This window comes from Channa argus, chromosome 14 (assembly GCF_033026475.1).
Source record: "Channa argus isolate prfri chromosome 14, Channa argus male v1.0, whole genome shotgun sequence".
Lineage (NCBI taxonomy): Eukaryota > Metazoa > Chordata > Actinopteri > Anabantiformes > Channidae > Channa > Channa argus.
In genome coordinates, this window is record NC_090210.1 from 17,946,249 (window position 1) to 17,965,515 (window position 19,267).

The 19,267-nt window shown below is 38.7% G+C and overlaps 2 protein-coding genes and 1 long non-coding RNA gene across 6 annotated transcripts; 2 read left to right on the forward strand and 1 right to left on the reverse strand.

Annotated features, from left to right (window-relative positions):
- Window positions 1-4,540: 4,540 nt before the first annotated feature.
- On the forward strand, window positions 4,541-13,014 carry tpm4b (tropomyosin 4b). Of its 4 annotated transcripts, none has more exons than XM_067475096.1 (9): window positions 4,541-4,818; window positions 6,566-6,691; window positions 9,881-10,014; window positions 11,017-11,134; window positions 11,243-11,313; window positions 11,443-11,518; window positions 11,801-11,863; window positions 11,960-12,029; window positions 12,232-12,456. In XM_067475096.1, exons 1-9 carry the CDS (start codon window positions 4,705-4,707, stop codon window positions 12,312-12,314), a joined length of 855 nt encoding a protein of 284 aa, XP_067331197.1. In that variant the 5' UTR covers window positions 4,541-4,704; the 3' UTR covers window positions 12,315-12,456. The 4 variants fall into 4 exon arrangements, with proteins under 4 accessions (XP_067331197.1, XP_067331196.1, XP_067331198.1 ...); XM_067475095.1 differs by lacking the exon at window positions 12,232-12,456 and adding an exon at window positions 12,685-13,014 and having other exon boundaries at window positions 4,545-4,818; XM_067475097.1 differs by lacking the exons at window positions 4,541-4,818; window positions 6,566-6,691; window positions 12,232-12,456 and adding exons at window positions 8,589-8,846; window positions 12,685-13,014.
- Window positions 4,878-8,403, reverse strand: LOC137098640 (uncharacterized). The gene is made up of 3 exons (XR_010910628.1): window positions 8,259-8,403; window positions 6,515-6,715; window positions 4,878-5,785 (listed from the first exon to the last, which is right to left on the reverse strand). It is a non-coding gene; the product is annotated as an uncharacterized lncRNA (long non-coding RNA).
- A 1,024-nt stretch (window positions 13,015-14,038) lies between the features above and the next one.
- Window positions 14,039-18,900, forward strand: LOC137098584 (ras-related protein Rab-8A). The gene is made up of 8 exons (XM_067474976.1): window positions 14,039-14,209; window positions 14,790-14,850; window positions 15,215-15,275; window positions 15,397-15,474; window positions 15,570-15,659; window positions 15,791-15,856; window positions 15,945-15,995; window positions 16,464-18,900. The coding sequence occupies exons 1-8, from the start codon at window positions 14,086-14,088 to the stop codon at window positions 16,551-16,553; spliced, it is 621 nt and encodes a 206-aa protein (XP_067331077.1). The 5' UTR covers window positions 14,039-14,085; the 3' UTR covers window positions 16,554-18,900.
- The last annotated feature ends 367 nt before the right edge of the window (window positions 18,901-19,267 follow it).

Consider the following 19,267-nt stretch of genomic DNA (forward strand, 5'->3'; position numbering starts at 1 on the left):
AATGTAGTGTGATCTGAGTACAAACTGAAAAAAACAAGTGTCTGGCAGTCAAAATAGATTGTCATCAGCTTTTTTTCTTTAACCATGTATTCTGGTATTTTTGAATGGACTGTGTTGTACCCTGATTCATTACTCAGGCTTACAGAGAAGTTCAAATTTATGTTCCTCACTAAAAATAGCAAGTATTTCTGCTGACATGGGTTGATCTTTTTCACATGTAGACTCAGTTCGGATTTCACTTTCACAATAATATTTGCTAAGCAATTTATTATCAATGAAAAATGTTGTTTCTTAAAGGTTTGTGATATTAGCAACTGACGAGTGTAGAATACACATGACAACGCATACCTAAGAAACAGGGGGACCAAGACCAGGTGCACATGTCCTCCCGAGGTGCATTAATCTGCTTTTTTGTCTTTATTTGTGTCCTGTAGCTCTCCCTACTGGAGGAATGGATGATCTGCTCTAGGAAATCTTCTGAGATAAAAGTGATCTTCACAATGATCACCACAAGATAGCACCATTTTCAGCTATTTACATGTCTAACAGTTTACACTGCACATATGATTAGTCAGACATGCAGATGTTGCAATAGCAAACCTTTGGATTATTAGATCTTCAATATTGTTTAACCATGCTGAATATTGCACCAAATACAACTGTTGCAACTGTTTCTGAGGGTAAATTTGATGCTCCTCTATCATTAGCATTGAAGCAAACTGTAATACACAGTCTGCATGACATCAAGCTCTTAAGAGTCCTAAAACTTTTCTAGTTCATATTCTGCTCCATTGTGTTCAAAAACATGCGCCTGCAGGCATCTGTTCCACCATTTCCCTGATAGTCTGTGAATAGATGTTCACATGGGTAAAAATTTAAGTGAAATAAAGTGTACAATCCATGACAAAATATGTGAAGATTGATGTGTGTTTACTAGTGGCCATCTTTTCGTGTTCTCTGCCTCAGGTAGTGAATGTAATCGAATGAAATCATGATCATCAATGGAAATGGATGCATCAGACTTTACTGTAGTTGAACATGACATTGAAATTATTTCAATCCATAAATTTTCTCTGACATAAATGTTGATGTGGCCTCTACAGCCTCTGTGCTCTATTGGCACTGCCTCTCTTGCTGCCCATATATATACTGTATCACAAGAGTGACCCCACAGTAGAACAAATGTGCTGAAGTGCCTGTTAGGGGTTCTCCACTGTAGAGAAAATGTGATAAAAGTGCCCCCACTGTGGAGAAAATATGGTAAACTGCTTTCTAAGGTAGCCCCACAGTAGAAAATACTGGATAGGATGCCCCTTGAAGTGCCCCACAATAAAGTGGCGTGGCCTTTTAACTGATCATACTTTTTCTCTGATGATATCAGATATCTTTGAGCTTTCTTTTCACCACTGTTCTTTAGACAGACAGAGTTCAACACTGCTCCAACCTAATGCAGCGGATCATCCCACTGATACTAAGTCCCAATGTGTAAAGCTTAAATGGCAACCAATACTGACTTTAGCAGAGGTGAAAAGACAACTGAAACATTAGTACAAGTACTGTTGTGTCATGTAGCTATAAATATACTACTTATTAATATGTCAGCATATGGTTAATACACAAAGCTACTGGAGAAATGATTGAGTTGGTTACGGCTTAGCATTAAAATAACTGAGGGCTAATAGCCTACTCAGGAACACCGAACCAAACAGCTGGCACTTTTCACCTCTATGTAAGACACACAGACAGGGATATGAAGTGATGAAAGATATCACAGGGACACATGAGAACATTTGATCTGTAAATGCATCTGCAGTGACATTTGATTGACTGAAGCAGAGACAATAAAAATGCTTTGACAGAGTAAAAGCTGACCATTCTTTTTTTTTTTTTTTTTTTTTTTTGAAGAACCCTAACCCAGACATGAAAAGCCTTTTAACAGTGGGCTTCTGTAAGACAACTGTGCGTCCTCTGAGTGGCAGCCGTCTAATCCCTTGGCTCTTAAGATGGAGGCTAGGCATTGTCAGCAGTCAAAGATGCTACTGGAGTGAGTTACAGAGCCAAATATAAAAGGTTGCTCCTTCCCTCAACCGTTTCCATAGAGTAAACAGTGTTTGTGTGCGGGACAGTAGTTGTGTACTAATGGACAAGTTTGAGCAGAAGCCACAAAGCCAGTGTTTAGTTGGATTGACAAATGGGCCTGTCTCAGTCCACTATGAGTCAAACCGTTGCACAGGTGTTACCCATGTAATTAATCAGTTACGCAGGTGTTCGACCTGCAATCTTTTGCAATATTAGATATTCACTATTGTCTCCTCAGGCTGATTATTGCAGCAATAGCATTCAAGCACTTAAGACTATCAAACTGTACTAGTTCATATTCTTTACCATAGTTTTCACAAACACACACTCTAATCTGTTCTACCATTCCCATGGCATTGTGATTTATACTTAGCAGGACTTTGCCTCGACTCCCAAGGCGGTCCTGTGGCTTTTGGGGGAGTTTTTACCATACAAGGAGAAGAGGAGTTTAGCTCTGTTTCCTGTGGGAGGGTTCTGATTTCTCTCACTTCGCTCACTGCATCTGATTCACTCTGTCTCTATTTCTTTCACCCTTACCTCCTCTCTCCTTGTCTCTCTCTCTCTCTCTTTTCCTTGTTCATATCCTGGTCTGCTTTCTGTTCATTCTACAACCTAAACAAGTTGATATTATGCAATAACACAAAGCCAAAATCAATATTTGTAATATTAAGTAGCCAGAATTGTATCTACGCAATTTGTTATCATAACCCTGTGTGCAGCCAACTTCCTGAAAGACCCAATAAGGCACACAGTCATGCTTCTTCATGTCATGATGTAAGCTTGTGTAAACTAAAGCTATTAAACTCCAACTATATCTTAAGTTTGAGCTAAATACGAGTGCAGTTTTTCCTTTTTGGGGAAAATATTCTTATAGTTCATTCCGAATGTCATTGGTCACATATTTATACAGCAGGATCACATTGTTTAAATCTACTTTATATTCCTAAATTGATTCTAATGTTTGAAAGTCCTAAACACCAAACCCCTACCCCCTAGACAGGGGCGTAAAGCAAACTCAAGTTCAAAGAGAGACAGCATTTTCCAAAAGTTTATGTGACGTCACATCAAATGATCTCTATCATCTTCTAGGAGACACGGTTGGTTTTACACATTGAGACTGCCTGTTGAAAACTCACACCTCTAATCATAAAATGTCCATTTATTTAATTCATTTGGTTTTTAAATTCATTGTTTCTTTTAAAGGAACATGTTTTAAGAAACAGGGAAGTCTGCTTATCTTGAACTTCTCTGTTTCTTGGTTTTCATTGTTAAGGCAACAAGCTGCACCCCAAAGCACCTGGAGAAATCGCGGATTGTCAAGTTTGTTTTCAGTTCATGTGTCCTGGACAGTTTCTTCTGTGTCAAAGCCCAGCCAGAACAGTGTGTGTATGAGGAAGTACTACAACCAGTAGTGGAAATGCAACATGACAAACAAGACATGAACTTGCTGAAGATTACCTTTGGATGGCACTTTACCGACCTCCGTATGCCTCATTCTGGTATTAAACTTTTCTTGTAGCCTCTATTTTTACCCAGGTAAGCTGGCACAGAGAAGAAAGCAGACTGGTCCATCAGCAATGTCACCACACACACACGCTCACACACACACACACACACACACAAAATAGTATACAATATTATACAATGTTCTTTCCCTTTTTTCTTTCCCTTTTTTGTTTTCTAAAATTACCAATAAGTGCAAACATAGTAAAGTGCTTGGAGCCAATGCCATGCATGACCCATTATAAATTATTCCTCTTATAGAATCATAAACCCATATTCCTGGAATTCATCACAGTAAAAACATGTTGTATCCCACAGTCAACAATATTTTTGATACTGTGTGTGCCCCACTAATGACAGAAATCTGATCTAATTAAAGGTTTGTCAAACCGATAGTAATTAAGATGATTGAAATTGCAGCAGACTCATGGTTTATGTGTGTGTATCTCGCCTGTAAAGCCCCAGCTGCCTGGTGTAGATCACATGCAGACAGTTCTTTCCCCTACATTTTCTTTGGCTCGATTACTTTCCGTACAGCCTTTTTTCATTCAGTGCTAGAATGAAAACTATTTCCTTCTAACCAACTCTGGTATTAACATCAATTTGAACATTCCTAAGTAAGAACACAGACGTATAGATAGGCAACCCAAAGTTGGCCAAAATGAGCATTCCGTAACTCACAACACTAATGTGGACAACGCTGTTTTGAATTCTGGGGTATGGCTCATTTTCCTGTTTGTGTTCAAAGCAAAAATGCCATCATCCAAAAAAAGAGATATTACCAAAACATCTATAAGATGCTGTTTCTCCAAAAAGCTTTCAAGAGGTGAAGTTTAGAACAGGGAGGGGGCATAGTGAGTTGTAGAGTAGCCAAAGCGGGGAGTGGCAGAAGGGGTAAACGATGGGAAAGGGCCGTCATCAGGGGCTGGGGCCAAACTTTGAGTCAAGTTTAAACCACACTGAGCTCTACTGACTCTCAGTTTGCATCCTCCTCTCCCCTCTCACTTGCTCTGAGCTTCATCTTCTCTCTGCCATTTGCTCTCCCCATCGACTCTGTAAGGGCTCTTGTGACGGCTTTTCCTTTGAACATCTGTAACATTTTTCTGAAACCTAACTGTCAAAATGGAGGCCATCAAAAAGAAGATGCAGATGCTGAAGTTGGACAAGGAGAACGCCATCGACAGGGCAGAGCAGGCTGAGTCAGATAAGAAAACAGCGGAGGATAAATGCAAGCAGGTGAGATATGGTTGAGGGGAAAATATACTGACTTAATATAAAACTTTCATATTTAATCTTCACAAAAAACAGAGCTATTACAACATTAGAAGTAAAATTTTACTAAATTATGTTAATTAATTTTTAAGAACTGTAATTGAAAAGTAACAAAAAAAGATATTGAGGTTTTTACTTTCATCAAAAATTCAAAACATTTGTGCAGACGGCCAAAGGGCTAAGCACAAAATGTGAAGTATGCACTGAGCAGCAATTGGTGAATTACAGAGAGCAGCTGATTCTGAGCCCCAGCGCCTTGTGTTGCGGTGGGCAGGTGAAAGTGGAGGATGTCCACAGGGATGGATGAACATGCATGCATGACCTCGCTAAAGCTGCTCACACCCAATATCATTATCTGAATTTATGTCTGTATAATGTCAAAAACAAACCTCACAAACTCCAATTATCTGCACATCCATATTTAGTGTTGCAGTGCTGGAGCCGCAGACAGTTTGATATTTTGAGGGCTAACATAATGATAGCACACCCGTACCACTTGATACAAGCAAAGTAGAATCTGTGGATGTAATAAGATATTTGAGGTTCCTAAATAGAGGCAATTATTGCACAGTGGGTGGTGGTGGTGCCGTCATCATGGCAGCATGAGAGGAATGCAGCAGAGTACAGAGAGTTGGAAAGGCCAGGACAAAACCAGGACGTACAATAAAGCAAGTGGAAAGAATCTTCTCTCTGGTGGCTAATGCTCTAATCACACCCTCATAGAGCGACAGTTGTCACAGGCACCGCACATTTGGACCCCTGGCATGTCTTCCACATCAAGGAATAGTCAGCATGAAATCCTAGAAGATTATTTGAAGCTCTTCAGTTTGTTTAGATGGCAGGGCGAGCAGTGCTAAGAATGCTTCCTTTGCTATTCTTGGCGTGATGCGATGAACATCAGAGTGCAGCTACTGTAGGCTGATGGATGACACTGAAAATACACAAAACAAATAGTATTGATTACATTACACAGAACTTCAGACACTGAGTCTAGCAGGATTTAAAAGGATTGGTTCACCCAAATTACAAAAAATAAATAGATTAAAAAAATAAAGATTATTTATTTTAACGGAAACAATTTGTGCCATTTACTATTGATTTTCCACAGACCTCATTATGAAGGAACTACTTTTTACAGGAGATGGGGTCTTGATGAAAACTGTTGACACCATGTTTTGTTTACAATTTAAAAGTAAAAAGAACATGTTTTTGAAAACATTTATTAATTATCCTGTCAAGGGTAATTTGCAATACCTATGATGAGTCTGTGTCTTGGGGATTTGACAAAATAATGTATAATGTATAGATTATATGATGGTAATTGCCACAACAAATGTTAACAAATTATAGCTCTAAGCAAGGATACTGTGACTTAAAACTGCGTGAAAGATGCTATTAGTATGGCTCTTAAATTTAATTTTTACTTCCTGCAACACCCTGAAATGAAATTTCCCTCACCTGCTTTGTCACTTAAAACCTATGAGGCCATATGCCACCCTTTTTGAAAAAGCTTTGGTTTAAATCAGTACAGACAATTTCAACTTCAAAGATTACATTATTCTTCATTTGTAATATATTTGCAAGGCAATCTACAGTCCAGTAATCTATAAAATGATGCACCCTGTGTTCATACTCAACACTTCTGGATTGGTGCATTTACATGTATTTTTGCTGTATCCTGTCTGACTCTGTCATTATTGCTGTCTTTCAGTTGGAGGATGAGCTGCTTGCTCTGCAGAAGAAACTGAAGGGAACTGAGGATGAGCTGGACAAGTACTCAGAAGCCCTGAAGGATGCTCAGGAGAAACTGGAACTGTCGGAGAAGAAGGCTACAGATGTGAGTTGACCACAGAGACGCCATCTGAAACACATTAACCACATTACAGTGGAACACCACCACCTCTCATTTTCAGCCTTATATGGTATCCATTTTTTCAGATGGGCTAAACTAAACAGCAGTGTATTACTCACAATGGTCAGTCACAGCAACGCATTAAATATTCCATCGAAACTGTTTATGAAAATAATTAAATTCAGCTTTTAATACTGTGTCTGAAAGAGAATGCTATGTCTGGGCTCAACTCATGCTTTAGGTAAACAGTTTGTAGAGTGATGAAACATAGGAGAGGAGTGCAATTGTGGAAATTGGGTTTTAGTTATTTCAGCAAATGAAAGGACTTTAATGCCAAAGCTTTGCCATGAGACTGATGTCTATTATGTAAAAATGGGTATAATATTATTCAGGCTTTGTGCTTTATCACATTCAGTTTGAAATAAAATAATACATCCTACATTTACAGTGGATTTGGATCACGTAGAAAACAATCTGTGTGGAAAATACAGACTCTATGTCAATAATCAACCACAATGTAGAATCATATAGAAAAGGCCTCTATCAACCCTGAAAAGAATCCTGAAATGGCTGACTTAACCCAGATAGCATTGTGAATCACTGAACTACTGGTGGTTCAGTGAGGTCTAAGCTATTTCTCAAGCACAGACAAAACTTGGCCAGCTCGTAGCAGACGAGGAATCCCAGGAATGCAGCTTAAGCAAACAGAAAACCCCATTCTGCAGTGTCTAATGAAATCGATACACTGGCCTTTTTTGGCAGGGAGCTATAACACTGTGTCTGGCTTTACAGAGAATACCTTATTAATGAACAGCTTTTTTCATTTCTAATCTAGCCCTCATAGTAATATTGGTTTATCTAAAAAAGTAACAGAGTTTTACCTTTTATAGGAAGCAAAAAAGTCAGAACCTTTAGCAATATAGAATAAGTCATTATTCATTTGACAGCATACATACTTAACACAAAACAACTAAGTTTTTTATTCATCAAAGAATGCAACAAGAAAAGGTGCAAACCCTTACAACCCCAAAGCTGGAACCTGTAACTAAATATTTGAAATATGCTAAAAAAAAAACAAAAAAAAAAACAATGTTTGAATAGTTGTTGAATAATTTTCTGAATTGTCCAATCTAAGCAGCTTGCACAGTGAATCTCTAAAACTACCGCAGGTGGGACAAAAGCTCAAAGGTTAAAGGTCAGATAGCACGTGATTTCTATCTCAGATGCCCATAGATCTGCCTTTTGTAGATCTGTCCAATGGGGTACAGGGAAAGGTGAGGAGGAAGTGGCAGAAGGGGGCGCTGGAGGAATGTGTCTGCACCCAACAGCCCCTGGTCACGTCTGAAACCAAATCAATTTACATTCCGAGCCACGGCAGGTCAACAACCCCTGCTGAAGAGGATTATCACCGCCCCACCCCAACTCGACCCTCCCTCTCCTCCTCTCCAAGTAAATCTTTGGACCTTTGACTCTGAGTTTATAACTCGTCACCCACACTGACTTTTTCTGCTCGTTCCTCCTTCGCATAATCACAACCGGTCACCTGACTCACATTATTACATGTGATTCATTTATCTCAGTCAGACGGATGATTCAGGCCGCAGACGTCCTCTCATGATCTCTCTGCTTTTAATCCGAGCACAGAAAACGCAACACCTCCGTTTGCCATATAAGTCCACAATAGATCCAGACTCAACCTGACTCTACACACCTCTTATGTGGGGGGGGAAAGAGCAGTCCCTTCCCCTCCTGAATCCTGTGATGTCATCTGAGACAGGCTTCTTCACAGGATTGGAGGATCTCGCCATAAATTTCCTGAAAACTCCCAGCCCCCTTTTTTTTCCCCCCCATCCCAATACTGCACGTCCGAGATTTCCTGTCCGAGAGCAAAAGCTTTCCTGGAGGCTTTTACGCCAAGCGAGAACTTTTAGAGGCTACAATCATATAGATCTAGGCCGTTACATTCTGGGCTCGCTTTCGTTCTTTTTGTTGTGCCTTTGAGGAAGAAACCAAAGCACCAGTCATCATGGAGATGGTGAAGAAGAAGATCCAAACCTTGCAGCAACAAGTTGATGAGGCAGAAGATCGTGCACTCAGAGTACAAAGGGAGTTGGACACTGAACGGGAACTACGCGAAAAAGTGAGAAGATCTATCGTTTATCCAACCCGAGATTCTTGTTTTGCTCATTTCGTTTTCTGTCACACACCTTTCGAGCATCTTTTCTGTGAATTGATAATAATTTACACAGATTGTGTCGGTGTTGGACTGCGGCTACTGAGAGGCTGCCACTGTATGAATTTGAAACTACTTTTTACTGTGTCATAGTAGTCGATTTCAGGGTCTAATGGGGAGTTGGGTTATGAAGACTTTTGTTCGGCTGTCTTATCTAACATCAACCCGCCCGACATCTCCTGGAACACCTAGAAATGTAGTATCGCGATAACTAAGTGTAAGGGACGTTAGCCCTTAATTGTTTGATCATTTTTTGCAAAATTCATTGTTCTCCTTGTCCTTTGAGTTTTTTTTCCGTGAATGACCCAATTCAAATTGGGGGCTGTAATCCTCGTCCTCTCCCCCCTCTTCCTCCTCCTTAGGGCTTACACAGGAAGAGGGGCGCAAACCTGGTTATCTGTGATATCATTGCAACAGGAAAAAGCCTGAGAATAAGAAATCTGTGACCCCCTCCCACACACACACACAAAACATATGGGGTTACACTGCAAAAGTTAAGCCAGATGCATCAGATATGTTAGGGTTAAATCTGGCACGGTGTTATTCTTTGTCAGCATGTTTCCTAAGTGTCTAGTATAGCTGCAAAGTCCAGGAATTCTCTTGGTTGTTAACGGTAAAGTAGATTGTCTAACTCGCTGGATTGGAGGGACAATTAAATCAGAAAAGATGCAGGATAAATGGACAAGGAACAAAAAAAACCTCCTAATATTCAGAAAACTTGACCAAAACTAACCCAAGCTGAGGGTTAGCTAATGAGCCTTCACACTAAAAACCAGAGCCAAAAAACAAAACTATTTTCAATCATTAATTATATAGCTAATGTGCAACTTTGGCCATTCTAAGCACAGTCCTTCCTCTCATGGCAGCAACATGTTTCCTGGCTGACCTGTGACCTGTGACCCCTTCTTTTTCTCTTTCCTTTTGTGTTTGTGTTGCTGTAGGCTGAGGGCGAGGTCGCGTCTTTGAACCGCAGGATCCAGCTGGTTGAGGAGGAACTGGACCGTGCTCAGGAGAGACTGGCCACAGCCCTGCAGAAACTGGAGGAGGCTGAGAAGGCTGCAGATGAGAGTGAAAGGTGAATGTCAACCCAGGCCTCAAATGAGTTGAGAAACTGTATCCAGCCAGTTCAGTAAAGTCTCCATATAATTGCACATCAGGTTTAAACACATTTTATTTCTTGTTTTGTCATTTCTCTATACATCTGGTTATTAAAAGGTCAGGCAGGTTGCACTAATTATATGCATATCTCATGTAGATGTTGACCTCAACAGGAATGTTTACGCTTGGTAGTGAGATAGCAGCAAGCAATGCATGGACATGTTACATTTTCTAGAGGGTCCAGCTATTTGTGCAAGTGTGTTCCCTGGATACATATTTCATTATGTGTTAAAAGACATTACATAAATTGTTAGCTTTCCTTTGTAAGCATATATAGGGGTATTAATAATTTGTCTGTAGAACAAACAATAAATTTCTTTCCTCACCCGGGGACACTGATAAAGCAACAAGGCATATTTTTGTTAGAGCTGAGCAGTTTGGGAAGCTACAGAATGTTTATTTTGCTTCGGAACATTTCTAATTAAAAGCTTAAACAGCAGCAACAGATGCTGTATTTTAGTGCCGGATGATGGAATAAAGTAAAACAATTATTTTGGGGCTTTTTTCTGAAAAGTTTTATTTTTAATTTGATACACTACATTCTGTTAATAGTCTGATTATAGCTGTTAATCAAAATAAGAGTTACTACATTTTTACAGTACTAAGACTGAATGAGGATTAACCATACAGATGATTGCAAATGGTCATTGTTACAGATTGTAATGTAATTTTATCCATTAATCAAAGGAAATTGTGAAAATACCAGATTCCCAGAGTCTGAGCCATGTCTGAGGAGGTCTAGTTTGGCATAAGGAATAAAAAAGATGATCTTCACAATTGTTTTAGCTCCAGTTAAATATTGTGTATAGATGTATAAACCCACCTTAGTCTAAGGGGTATTGTTTCAGAATCACCCTGAAAGCTGTGGTGTCTGTGTGGCGTTGTTGAGCTAAGGACCATATATGTTTCTCCACTTCAGAGGCATGAAGGTGATTGAGAACAGAGCCATGAAAGATGAGGAGAAGATGGAGATCCAGGAGATGCAACTCAAAGAAGCCAAACACATTGCTGAGGAGGCCGACCGCAAATATGAGGAGGTATAGTCTAAGAGAGCGGACTTTGAGTTTTAAGTTGCGTAAATGGGCATGACTTTTTCTTGTCTTTGCTCAACTCTGTCATGTTTTGTTTTTGTTTTTTAATGTCAGGTTGCCCGTAAACTGGTAATCCTCGAGGGTGAGCTGGAGAGAGCAGAGGAGAGAGCAGAAATTTCAGAACTGTAAGCACAAATACATTATATGGATGTTTGCACACATTATTTGTTTTTTGGTTCTTTTTTTTTATTAAGGAGAACACCTCAGAATCAGACTCGTTCCCTCATTCAAAACATTTTTCTCTCTTCATAAAGTAAATGCGGTGACCTGGAAGAAGAGCTGAAAAATGTCACCAACAACCTCAAGTCTCTAGAGGCGCAGTCTGAAAAGGTAAGTGCCCTGTTTGATGGCCTCTCCCAGTAATACCGCTCCCCTGGAGAAGTAGTTATACTGAATTTCACTCAATTCTCCAGTCTTTACTTTGACATCCTGTCCTGAATGGGCTTCAAACTGGGCTCAAGTGTCATGTAAATTGCATACAAATACAGTTACAACACAGATTGTGCTTGAAAAGGTGGAATAAATATTTTTCAGAAATACAGTTGTAGGTATGCTCATTATTTCAAACAATTAAATGTTCAATACCTACTAACTCGTTGTCTATGTCTGTAGTACTCTGAGAAAGAAGACAAATATGAGGAGGAGATTAAGGTCCTGAATGACAGACTTAAGGAGGTAAGTTCATGTTTGCTAATTCGTAAAGGGAAGCAAAGTTGTGTTTTAAGATTGCTGAGTGTGTTTTTGGGTTTGTTTGTTTGTTTTTTAAAAAAGGCGGAGACTCGTGCAGAATTTGCAGAACGGACAGTGGCTAAGCTGGAGAAGACCATAGATGACTTAGAAGGTACACATTATTTTAACCCCTCTTTTAAAACCCAGTCAGTCATCTCAATTGTTCTTTCAACTTGTGTCCAAATCTATTTTTTTTTCTCATTTTCTTAATCTTCTTTTCTCCTGATTATTTTCCCCTCCCTTGATGATCTGCATAACTCTGCATTTTCTCTGAAACTCCTCCACCTGCTTTCACTTCGCCCTTTGACCTGCAGATGAACTGTACACTCAGAAGCTGAAATACAAGGCTATCAGCGAGGAGCTGGATCATGCTCTCAATGACATGAACACTTTGTAAACCTTGCTTGTAGCTCCACATGTTTGCACTTTCCTTTTTCTCTCTCCTTGCCTGATTGGAAGCACTTTCTCTTCTTTTCTTCTTTTATCTCGCAGCACCTTGCTCCTTTTCCATTAAAGCTCAATAAAGACATTTCTATTTATTCTGTCTTCTGTCTTTTCAATTGAACCTGCCTGTCATAGTTGTAGTTTTCCTCATTTAGGGGCACAATTTATGCTTTAGCCATACACTCACACTAATGGTTAGTTATTTTTAATTTAAAGTATACTTTTTGCTTTCCCATATTCCATAGTGCAATAGGCCCATATGTTATCAGCTGATATGTGCACTAGCCATTGCATTTTATATCTGCTCCTATGTTTTATTGCAGAGAGCCTATCACATGCTAAAGAGGAAAATGTAGGTATGCACCAAGTCCTGGACCAAACACTGCAGGAGCTCAATAACTTGTAAAATGCTGAGAAGAACATCAAGCAATAAATTGTTTGTTTTGTACAAGATATTTTCTACATTCCATGCATTCTGTGATTTCACGCTTATTCCTAGTTGTTAAAACACGTGCCCCTTTTTATATATTTATGGTTCTTTTGTTTCTTGTCATTTTTAAAATTTGTTTTGGGTCCATACGATTTCAGCTTCAGTGCTGAAAAATCCGTTGAAGACTAAACTTTGAGCACAAATAAAATGATGCTGATAATGATGAAGTGAGGTTTTTTTGTTATGTATGGTGAATGTGTGTGTGTGCCTGTGTCCTAATTTGAACACAAAACCATAAACTGTATGAGAAGTAAGTTCACTTTTTAATTTACATAATTACACACAATGTACTCTGTGTGTTTGCAATGACAATCAATTCCCTGAACACAAATTGGAGAAAGCTCTTAGGTGGTGATGCTTTGGTTTCACAAAAGCAATGTCACTGATACCTGAGTGAGTGGGATGTAAGGGATTCGTATCAACCTTGCAGAATCAGTCTGGTATTAAGTAAAGACAGGACAGCCCGGAACATACTAAATCTATGAAAGAAGGGCAACAAGTTCTCTATGAAGCTTAAAACAACGTACTAATACCATGAAAACATTGTATGTATGAAGTTTACTGCAAAAAACTTAACAGTAATTTTGAAAGCACTTTTAGTGCTGAAATTCTGTACTCAGAATAAAGTACAGTACAGGCTTTAAAAATACACTCATTCTCTAAGACGCACATTTCTTTGAGTATAACCCCAGATCAATCACTGATAAATAAAATAAGTGGGTTTTTAAATGCTAAAAGTATATCTGGTCCATTTGTTCAACATGTGCCCAATATGTGACTCCATAAATCAAAAATGTTCAAGTCTTGTTAAATTTAAGTAATGTACGGTTTCGCGGGAAGAATTACTTGTAGCTGTAAACTGCTCAGTGAAAAGATAAAAAGTAAAATTAAACAAAATATACAAATAAAGTGCAAGTACATTTAAATGGTACTTGAGCACAATAGGCTGCCCTACTTGAGTAAATGTAGCCCATTTTGTTACTTCCCACTTCTGGAGAAGTGCAATGGGCCTAATTATGTTAAAAGGCAATACGTGTACAGTAACACACAATCGAAGTACAGGTGCAGGTACCTGAAAAAAGTACTTATTACTGCAAATCACTCCTGTGAAAAACGAGCGCGCGCCCACAGCTTCCGCGGGAAACGGCAGGTGAATTCCGCGCCAGCAGGGGGCGTCATTTCCAGATATTTGTCTCTGCTTTAACCGGGCGGGATTTCCGCAATAATATCAAGTATGGCGAAGACATACGACTATTTGTTTAAATTACTGTTAATCGGAGACTCTGGTGTCGGGAAGACATGTGTGCTGTTCAGGTTTTCAGAAGACGCCTTCAACTCGACTTTTATCTCCACCATAGGTGAGGTGTTTTGGATGCTAGCTGCGCCTTTCTGCCTGTTAACAAGAGGGCAATTGCTGCTTCCTAGGCGCGGTCTATTTGCTGCATCGCATGCTTTCTTTTAGGGCTGTGTGTAACTAGCGTTTATGAATCGTCAATAACGTAATTTTCAGAACGTTATCAATGTTATTAAGGAGTTAGCAATGGGTGGATTTTAGGAAACGCTGCGATCTCGGTGTTCCGTATGTGGCCATGTTATTGTATTGTAAAGCCGGGTAGCTCTCCAGCTAGCTAATGATAGCGGGGAAGGAACTAGCTCGAGCATTAGCCGTTGTCTCCGTCTACATTCTGGGAATGTACCGGAAAGCGCGTTATATAGCACACTGTAACGCATCGATGTTAACTCTATAAACATGTCGTTATTCATTTTATGCCTATGTTATCACAGCCTGTCGTGACAAGAGGCCGAGTTGCCTGTTTCTCAGCAGTTAGTAAATGTATTTATTTGTGTCACAGCAGTTTAAGGCGGTGTTTGACAGCCATACTCGTCAAGTAAGCTAACGTTACAATTGTCATTCCCGATCCTTCTGTATCTCTCCAGGCATCGATTTCAAGATTAGGACGATAGAGCTTGACGGCAAGAAGATAAAGTTACAGATATGGTAAGTTTAAAAAGGACGCGATTTAATGCCAGTGTTTTGTCAAGATTTGTCAAATGAGGATGGGCGGAAACCACTAAAATCCCTCCATGTATACTGATATTTAGCTGACCTTTTATTTAATGTCACCACTTGCACAGGTACAGTTTTATAACCTAAAACAAATACATAATTATTCATCGTTATATACATAATTATAATAATTTCCCGATGTACCACTCAGATGTCTGTGCAAGATAAACCACCCATCACATCCTTCTAATAAGTACAACGCCCCACCCCCCGATTTAAAAAAAAATATTGATATGAATATTTGCATATCTAGACTTGGAGATGTCACAATTCTGGTACTTTTTTGTTTTTTTAGGGATACAGCTGGCCAGGAGCGCTTCCGAACAATCACAACAGCCTACTACAGAGGTGCAATGGTGTGTATCTTTACAGATTAGATTAAAATCTAATTTTAATTTACATGTCTCAAACGTTCGGACTCTTCAGCCCACTAATCTGAGGACATTTAATTTACTTTTTTTTCTTTCTTTCTTCCAGGGGATCATGCTTGTCTATGATATCACCAATGAAAAGTCTTTTGATAATATTAAGAACTGGATAAGGAACATTGAGGAGGTACTTACTGGTCCAAATATAGCCTCCGTTTGTGCTTGCTACCCAATTGGCGCCGTTTAGCAGTTTCTCACTATGTTTCTGTTCTTTGAACCAAGCATGCATCATCTGATGTTGAGAAGATGGTCCTTGGAAACAAGTGTGACATCAATGACAAGCGGCAAGTGTCCAAAGACAGAGGGGAGAAGGTGAGAAGTTTATTGAAGTTGACATAATACATTGTAAGAGGTTTATATTTAATAACAGAAATGGTTATAGCATGGAAAATGTGTCCTCAGACATAGTAAAATGTAACTTATTCACTCTTATCCTGATTCAGCTTGCATTAGAGTATGGGATCAAATTTATGGAGACCAGTGCAAAGGCCAACATCAATGTGGAAAACGTAAGTCACTGTTCTTCTTTGAGTTGTAATATGCTTAATTGATGCATCACAAATATAATGTATGTATATATTTTTTTCTCTTTCACAGGCATTTTTAACACTTGCTAGAGACATCAAATCAAAAATGGACACAAAATTGGTAAGATCAACTCTTTGATAATACAGCTACAAAAGAATACATGTAATGAGTAATGGTGTGTTAATCCATAGAGATGCTAAGTAGCTGGTAGAATTTGGTCCGTCATAAGTCAATAGTTTTGGGTGTATCTTGTGTGAGGTACACAGTTTGCGTACTCGAATAGTGCAGACAATTGCAAAGTTTTTTTTTTTATTTAATACGTTTTTTTTTCTCATCATAACCATGACATAACCTAGAATATAATTGGAAAATTGACCCAGACAATCTATTTTTTCTCAGTTTAGTAAAAAAAACTAATTCTCTGCTTAAATATACACAGAATAAACACATTTTAAAATTTCAGACTTCTGATAAGGAATAGCCAGATGCCAGCGGCTGTAGAAAAATATATGGTTTATGGAAAGAAAGTCGATGTATCAAATTAAAAACAGTTTTACAAAATTGTGAATCTTACTTTTTTGTCTGTAGGAGGGCAACATGCCACAGGGAAGCAGTCATGGCGTCAAGATCTCAGAGCCTCAGAAAAAGACCAGCTTTTTCCGTTGTAGCCTACTCTGAGGCCCAAGTCCTTCAACACTGCTTCCAGCTGGCTGGACATTAATGGACTGTGCTCTTTCCTAGCACTTCCTCCCCTTTTCCTTTTCCTCACCAATCATAGCCTGTCCTCCCAGTCACCACAAGCGATTATACTCCAGTAAATGGAGTGTTTCCCCTCCCTCCTTCCTCTTCTAAAAGCTTCCAGTGGTGCATCTCCTCCATTTTTAAGGGGATTTGTTGTCTTCATGAGTCAGACTGCATGACTAGTAGGGAACCCAACCGGGGGCATTGTCCATATCACACAAAAGTTCGGTTGTTAGTTTCTTAGTTGTACATGCTCATATTTTATACAGCCAGTAGCACAACCAAGAATAATAAACATTTAATTATTGTGAGAATTTTGGGATTATAAATACAAATGTGATATTTAGATCTATTTTTTATTAATGCTCTTTCCCTTTTTATGTGATAAATGAAATCCAGAGATTGATAGGCTTGCGAAACAGCTGCGTATCCTTTCCTTTTTTTAGCCGTTAAGGAACATAGCAACTGTAAAATCATGAGCGATAAAAGAGGAGACGAATTGAAAGGTTTCCTGTTTTAGTTTTGGTCTTTACATGTCAGTCATTTAATTACACTAGTAACTTGTATTTAATCGGGTCCGGATCATTATAGGCTGCCTCCAACATACTCAGCCCTTTTGCAGTGAAGTGTTTAAGGGCTTGACGGCAGTTTGACCACACACATCCCAAATATACAATACACATGTCAGCCGCTCTGGGTTAAGAAATCACATAAGACTTAAAAAAAGAAGCAAATCCTCAGAATAATCAAGCAGGAAGTGACACTGATGCATAACAATTCAAACACTTAATTACTTGTTGTAATAGCTTACAGTGCAAGAATAATGACGGTGGATTTATTGACCAAGCTATGAACAAGATTTTTGCTTTCTTAATTTGACGTGAAGATTTTGTAGCACCTTGTACTCGCGCTCAAGCTAAATGACATCTCTGATTATTTAATCAGCAGTTAAAATCACTTTTGAGTTTTCACACTGTAAGCCCCTTCCTCTCTGCTACCCATGCAGTTCTCCTTGCACTTTACCAATAACTTGTTTGTGTGTAGTCTGTGCCAAGTGATAGTTTTGCAATACAAAAATACAATAAGTTAGTTAAATTGTTTTGATCTTAATAATTCTTGGTAATATCATGGACATAAAGTAATTCCTAAATTTTACTGCACATGCTTATAAATATCTCCATTTGCTATTTTACTATTAGTGATCCTCTACTCTGGTGTTAGTCCACTGGAAAACATTGCCATAATGTAATTCAACAACTATATGTGTATTTATAAAATGATTTGTGATCCTCTGTTTTTATGTTACGGCCCTGCCAAACAATAGTTTAAACATGATCTATTCTTGGCTTACATGAAAGCTGACTTGACCTTATCTTAAAGATGGATCTATTAGTTTCACTGTACACTGTTTCATTGTGGCCCTGTAGATTGACAGCTAGGTGGCACCAGAGGCACAACACAAACTGACAAACATGCAAACTGAAAATTTAACCAGTGTTAAGATCATGAGCAAACATGTACCCTCCACTTGTATTATTCAATGATGTTAAGGCTTCCATCGTTATTTGTGTTTCCATGAAAATCAAGTTCTTATGTGCACAGTATCTAGGGGGAGTTTGTTTTTGCTTGCCTGCACCTTTTTTAATACTGAATAATTTGCGACCTTGTGAATACCATGGCTGTTTGTCTTAATCTCCAATGTTCATTTTTCTCATAGGTGGGCTATGCATTGTGAATCTTGGACCTGTGCATATGTGTGTTACATAAAACATGTACAGTTGAATCTATAGGCTTTTGGTTTTTTTCTTTTCTTGTCATTCACTGAGCCAAAAACAGGACATGCTCTGCTTGTAGAAAGCTACATCGATGCAATTGAAGAGTCTGAACGATGAAATGTTGTGATAGTGCTTTTATCTGAGTGATAATGTAGCTTTAAATCATAGGGAGCAGACTTTTTTTGGGACTCAAGCTGTGTCATTTTCAGCCAAAATGTTATTCCCTCTTGTATTATGTTTTCTAACCATGTCCTTTCCTATCACAAGTCAAAATAGACTTATGTTCCTTTTTTTATAGCCATATTTTCCATTCCATCAGTTGTGAAATTCACAGGGAGAACAATATAAACTTTTTTTTGAAGAAAACTTTAAAAAAAAACATTGTAAATATCACACTGACAAAGAGCTCTACTTAAATTGTACTGTACTTTCTAAATCCATATAAAATGTATCTACAATTTGTAGATATATGTACTTTTTCATTTAATAAAATACAACTGTAAAACTCAGCTTCTCTAATTGTTTTTTTTCTCTGACAAGTCAAAAGAAACAACGCCGTCTGTTGACCTCATTCTACCACAATAGAGCTTGACTGCTTTAATGACAAACGGTTCCCTTTATTGGCCCGCTGTCACCCACTGGATTATTCTGGCCTGTGTTTTCATAGTCTGGTGTAACCTAACTCCTTTAGACACAAAACACATATTACTGTTGATGGTCACAACCAATGAGCCTTGTCTTGATGGATCGGTCGATCCTTCCATCAGACGGTAGACCTGCACTTACACCATTACTGGTGTTGTTTCTGCATTTGCAATAAAACTCCATAATACAGAAAAATCGGGCGATAACTGGCATCTGTTATAATTACTACTC

Excerpts from the sequence above, each read along its gene's own strand:
- LOC137098584 (XM_067474976.1), top strand. The coding sequence starts at position 14,086 with ATGGCGAAGACATACGACTATTTGTTTAAATTACTGTTAATCGGAGAC. Across the intron at positions 15,475-15,569 it reads GGATAAGGAACATTGAGGAG|CATGCATCATCTGATGTTGA; the intron begins GTACTTACTGGT and ends CTTTGAACCAAG. Across the intron at positions 15,996-16,463 it reads CAAAAATGGACACAAAATTG|GAGGGCAACATGCCACAGGG; the intron begins GTAAGATCAACT and ends TTTTGTCTGTAG.
- tpm4b (XM_067475096.1), top strand. The coding sequence starts at position 4,705 with ATGGAGGCCATCAAAAAGAAGATGCAGATGCTGAAGTTGGACAAGGAG. Across the intron at positions 4,819-6,565 it reads CGGAGGATAAATGCAAGCAG|TTGGAGGATGAGCTGCTTGC; the intron begins GTGAGATATGGT and ends GCTGTCTTTCAG. Across the intron at positions 11,135-11,242 it reads CCGACCGCAAATATGAGGAG|GTTGCCCGTAAACTGGTAAT; the intron begins GTATAGTCTAAG and ends TTTTAATGTCAG.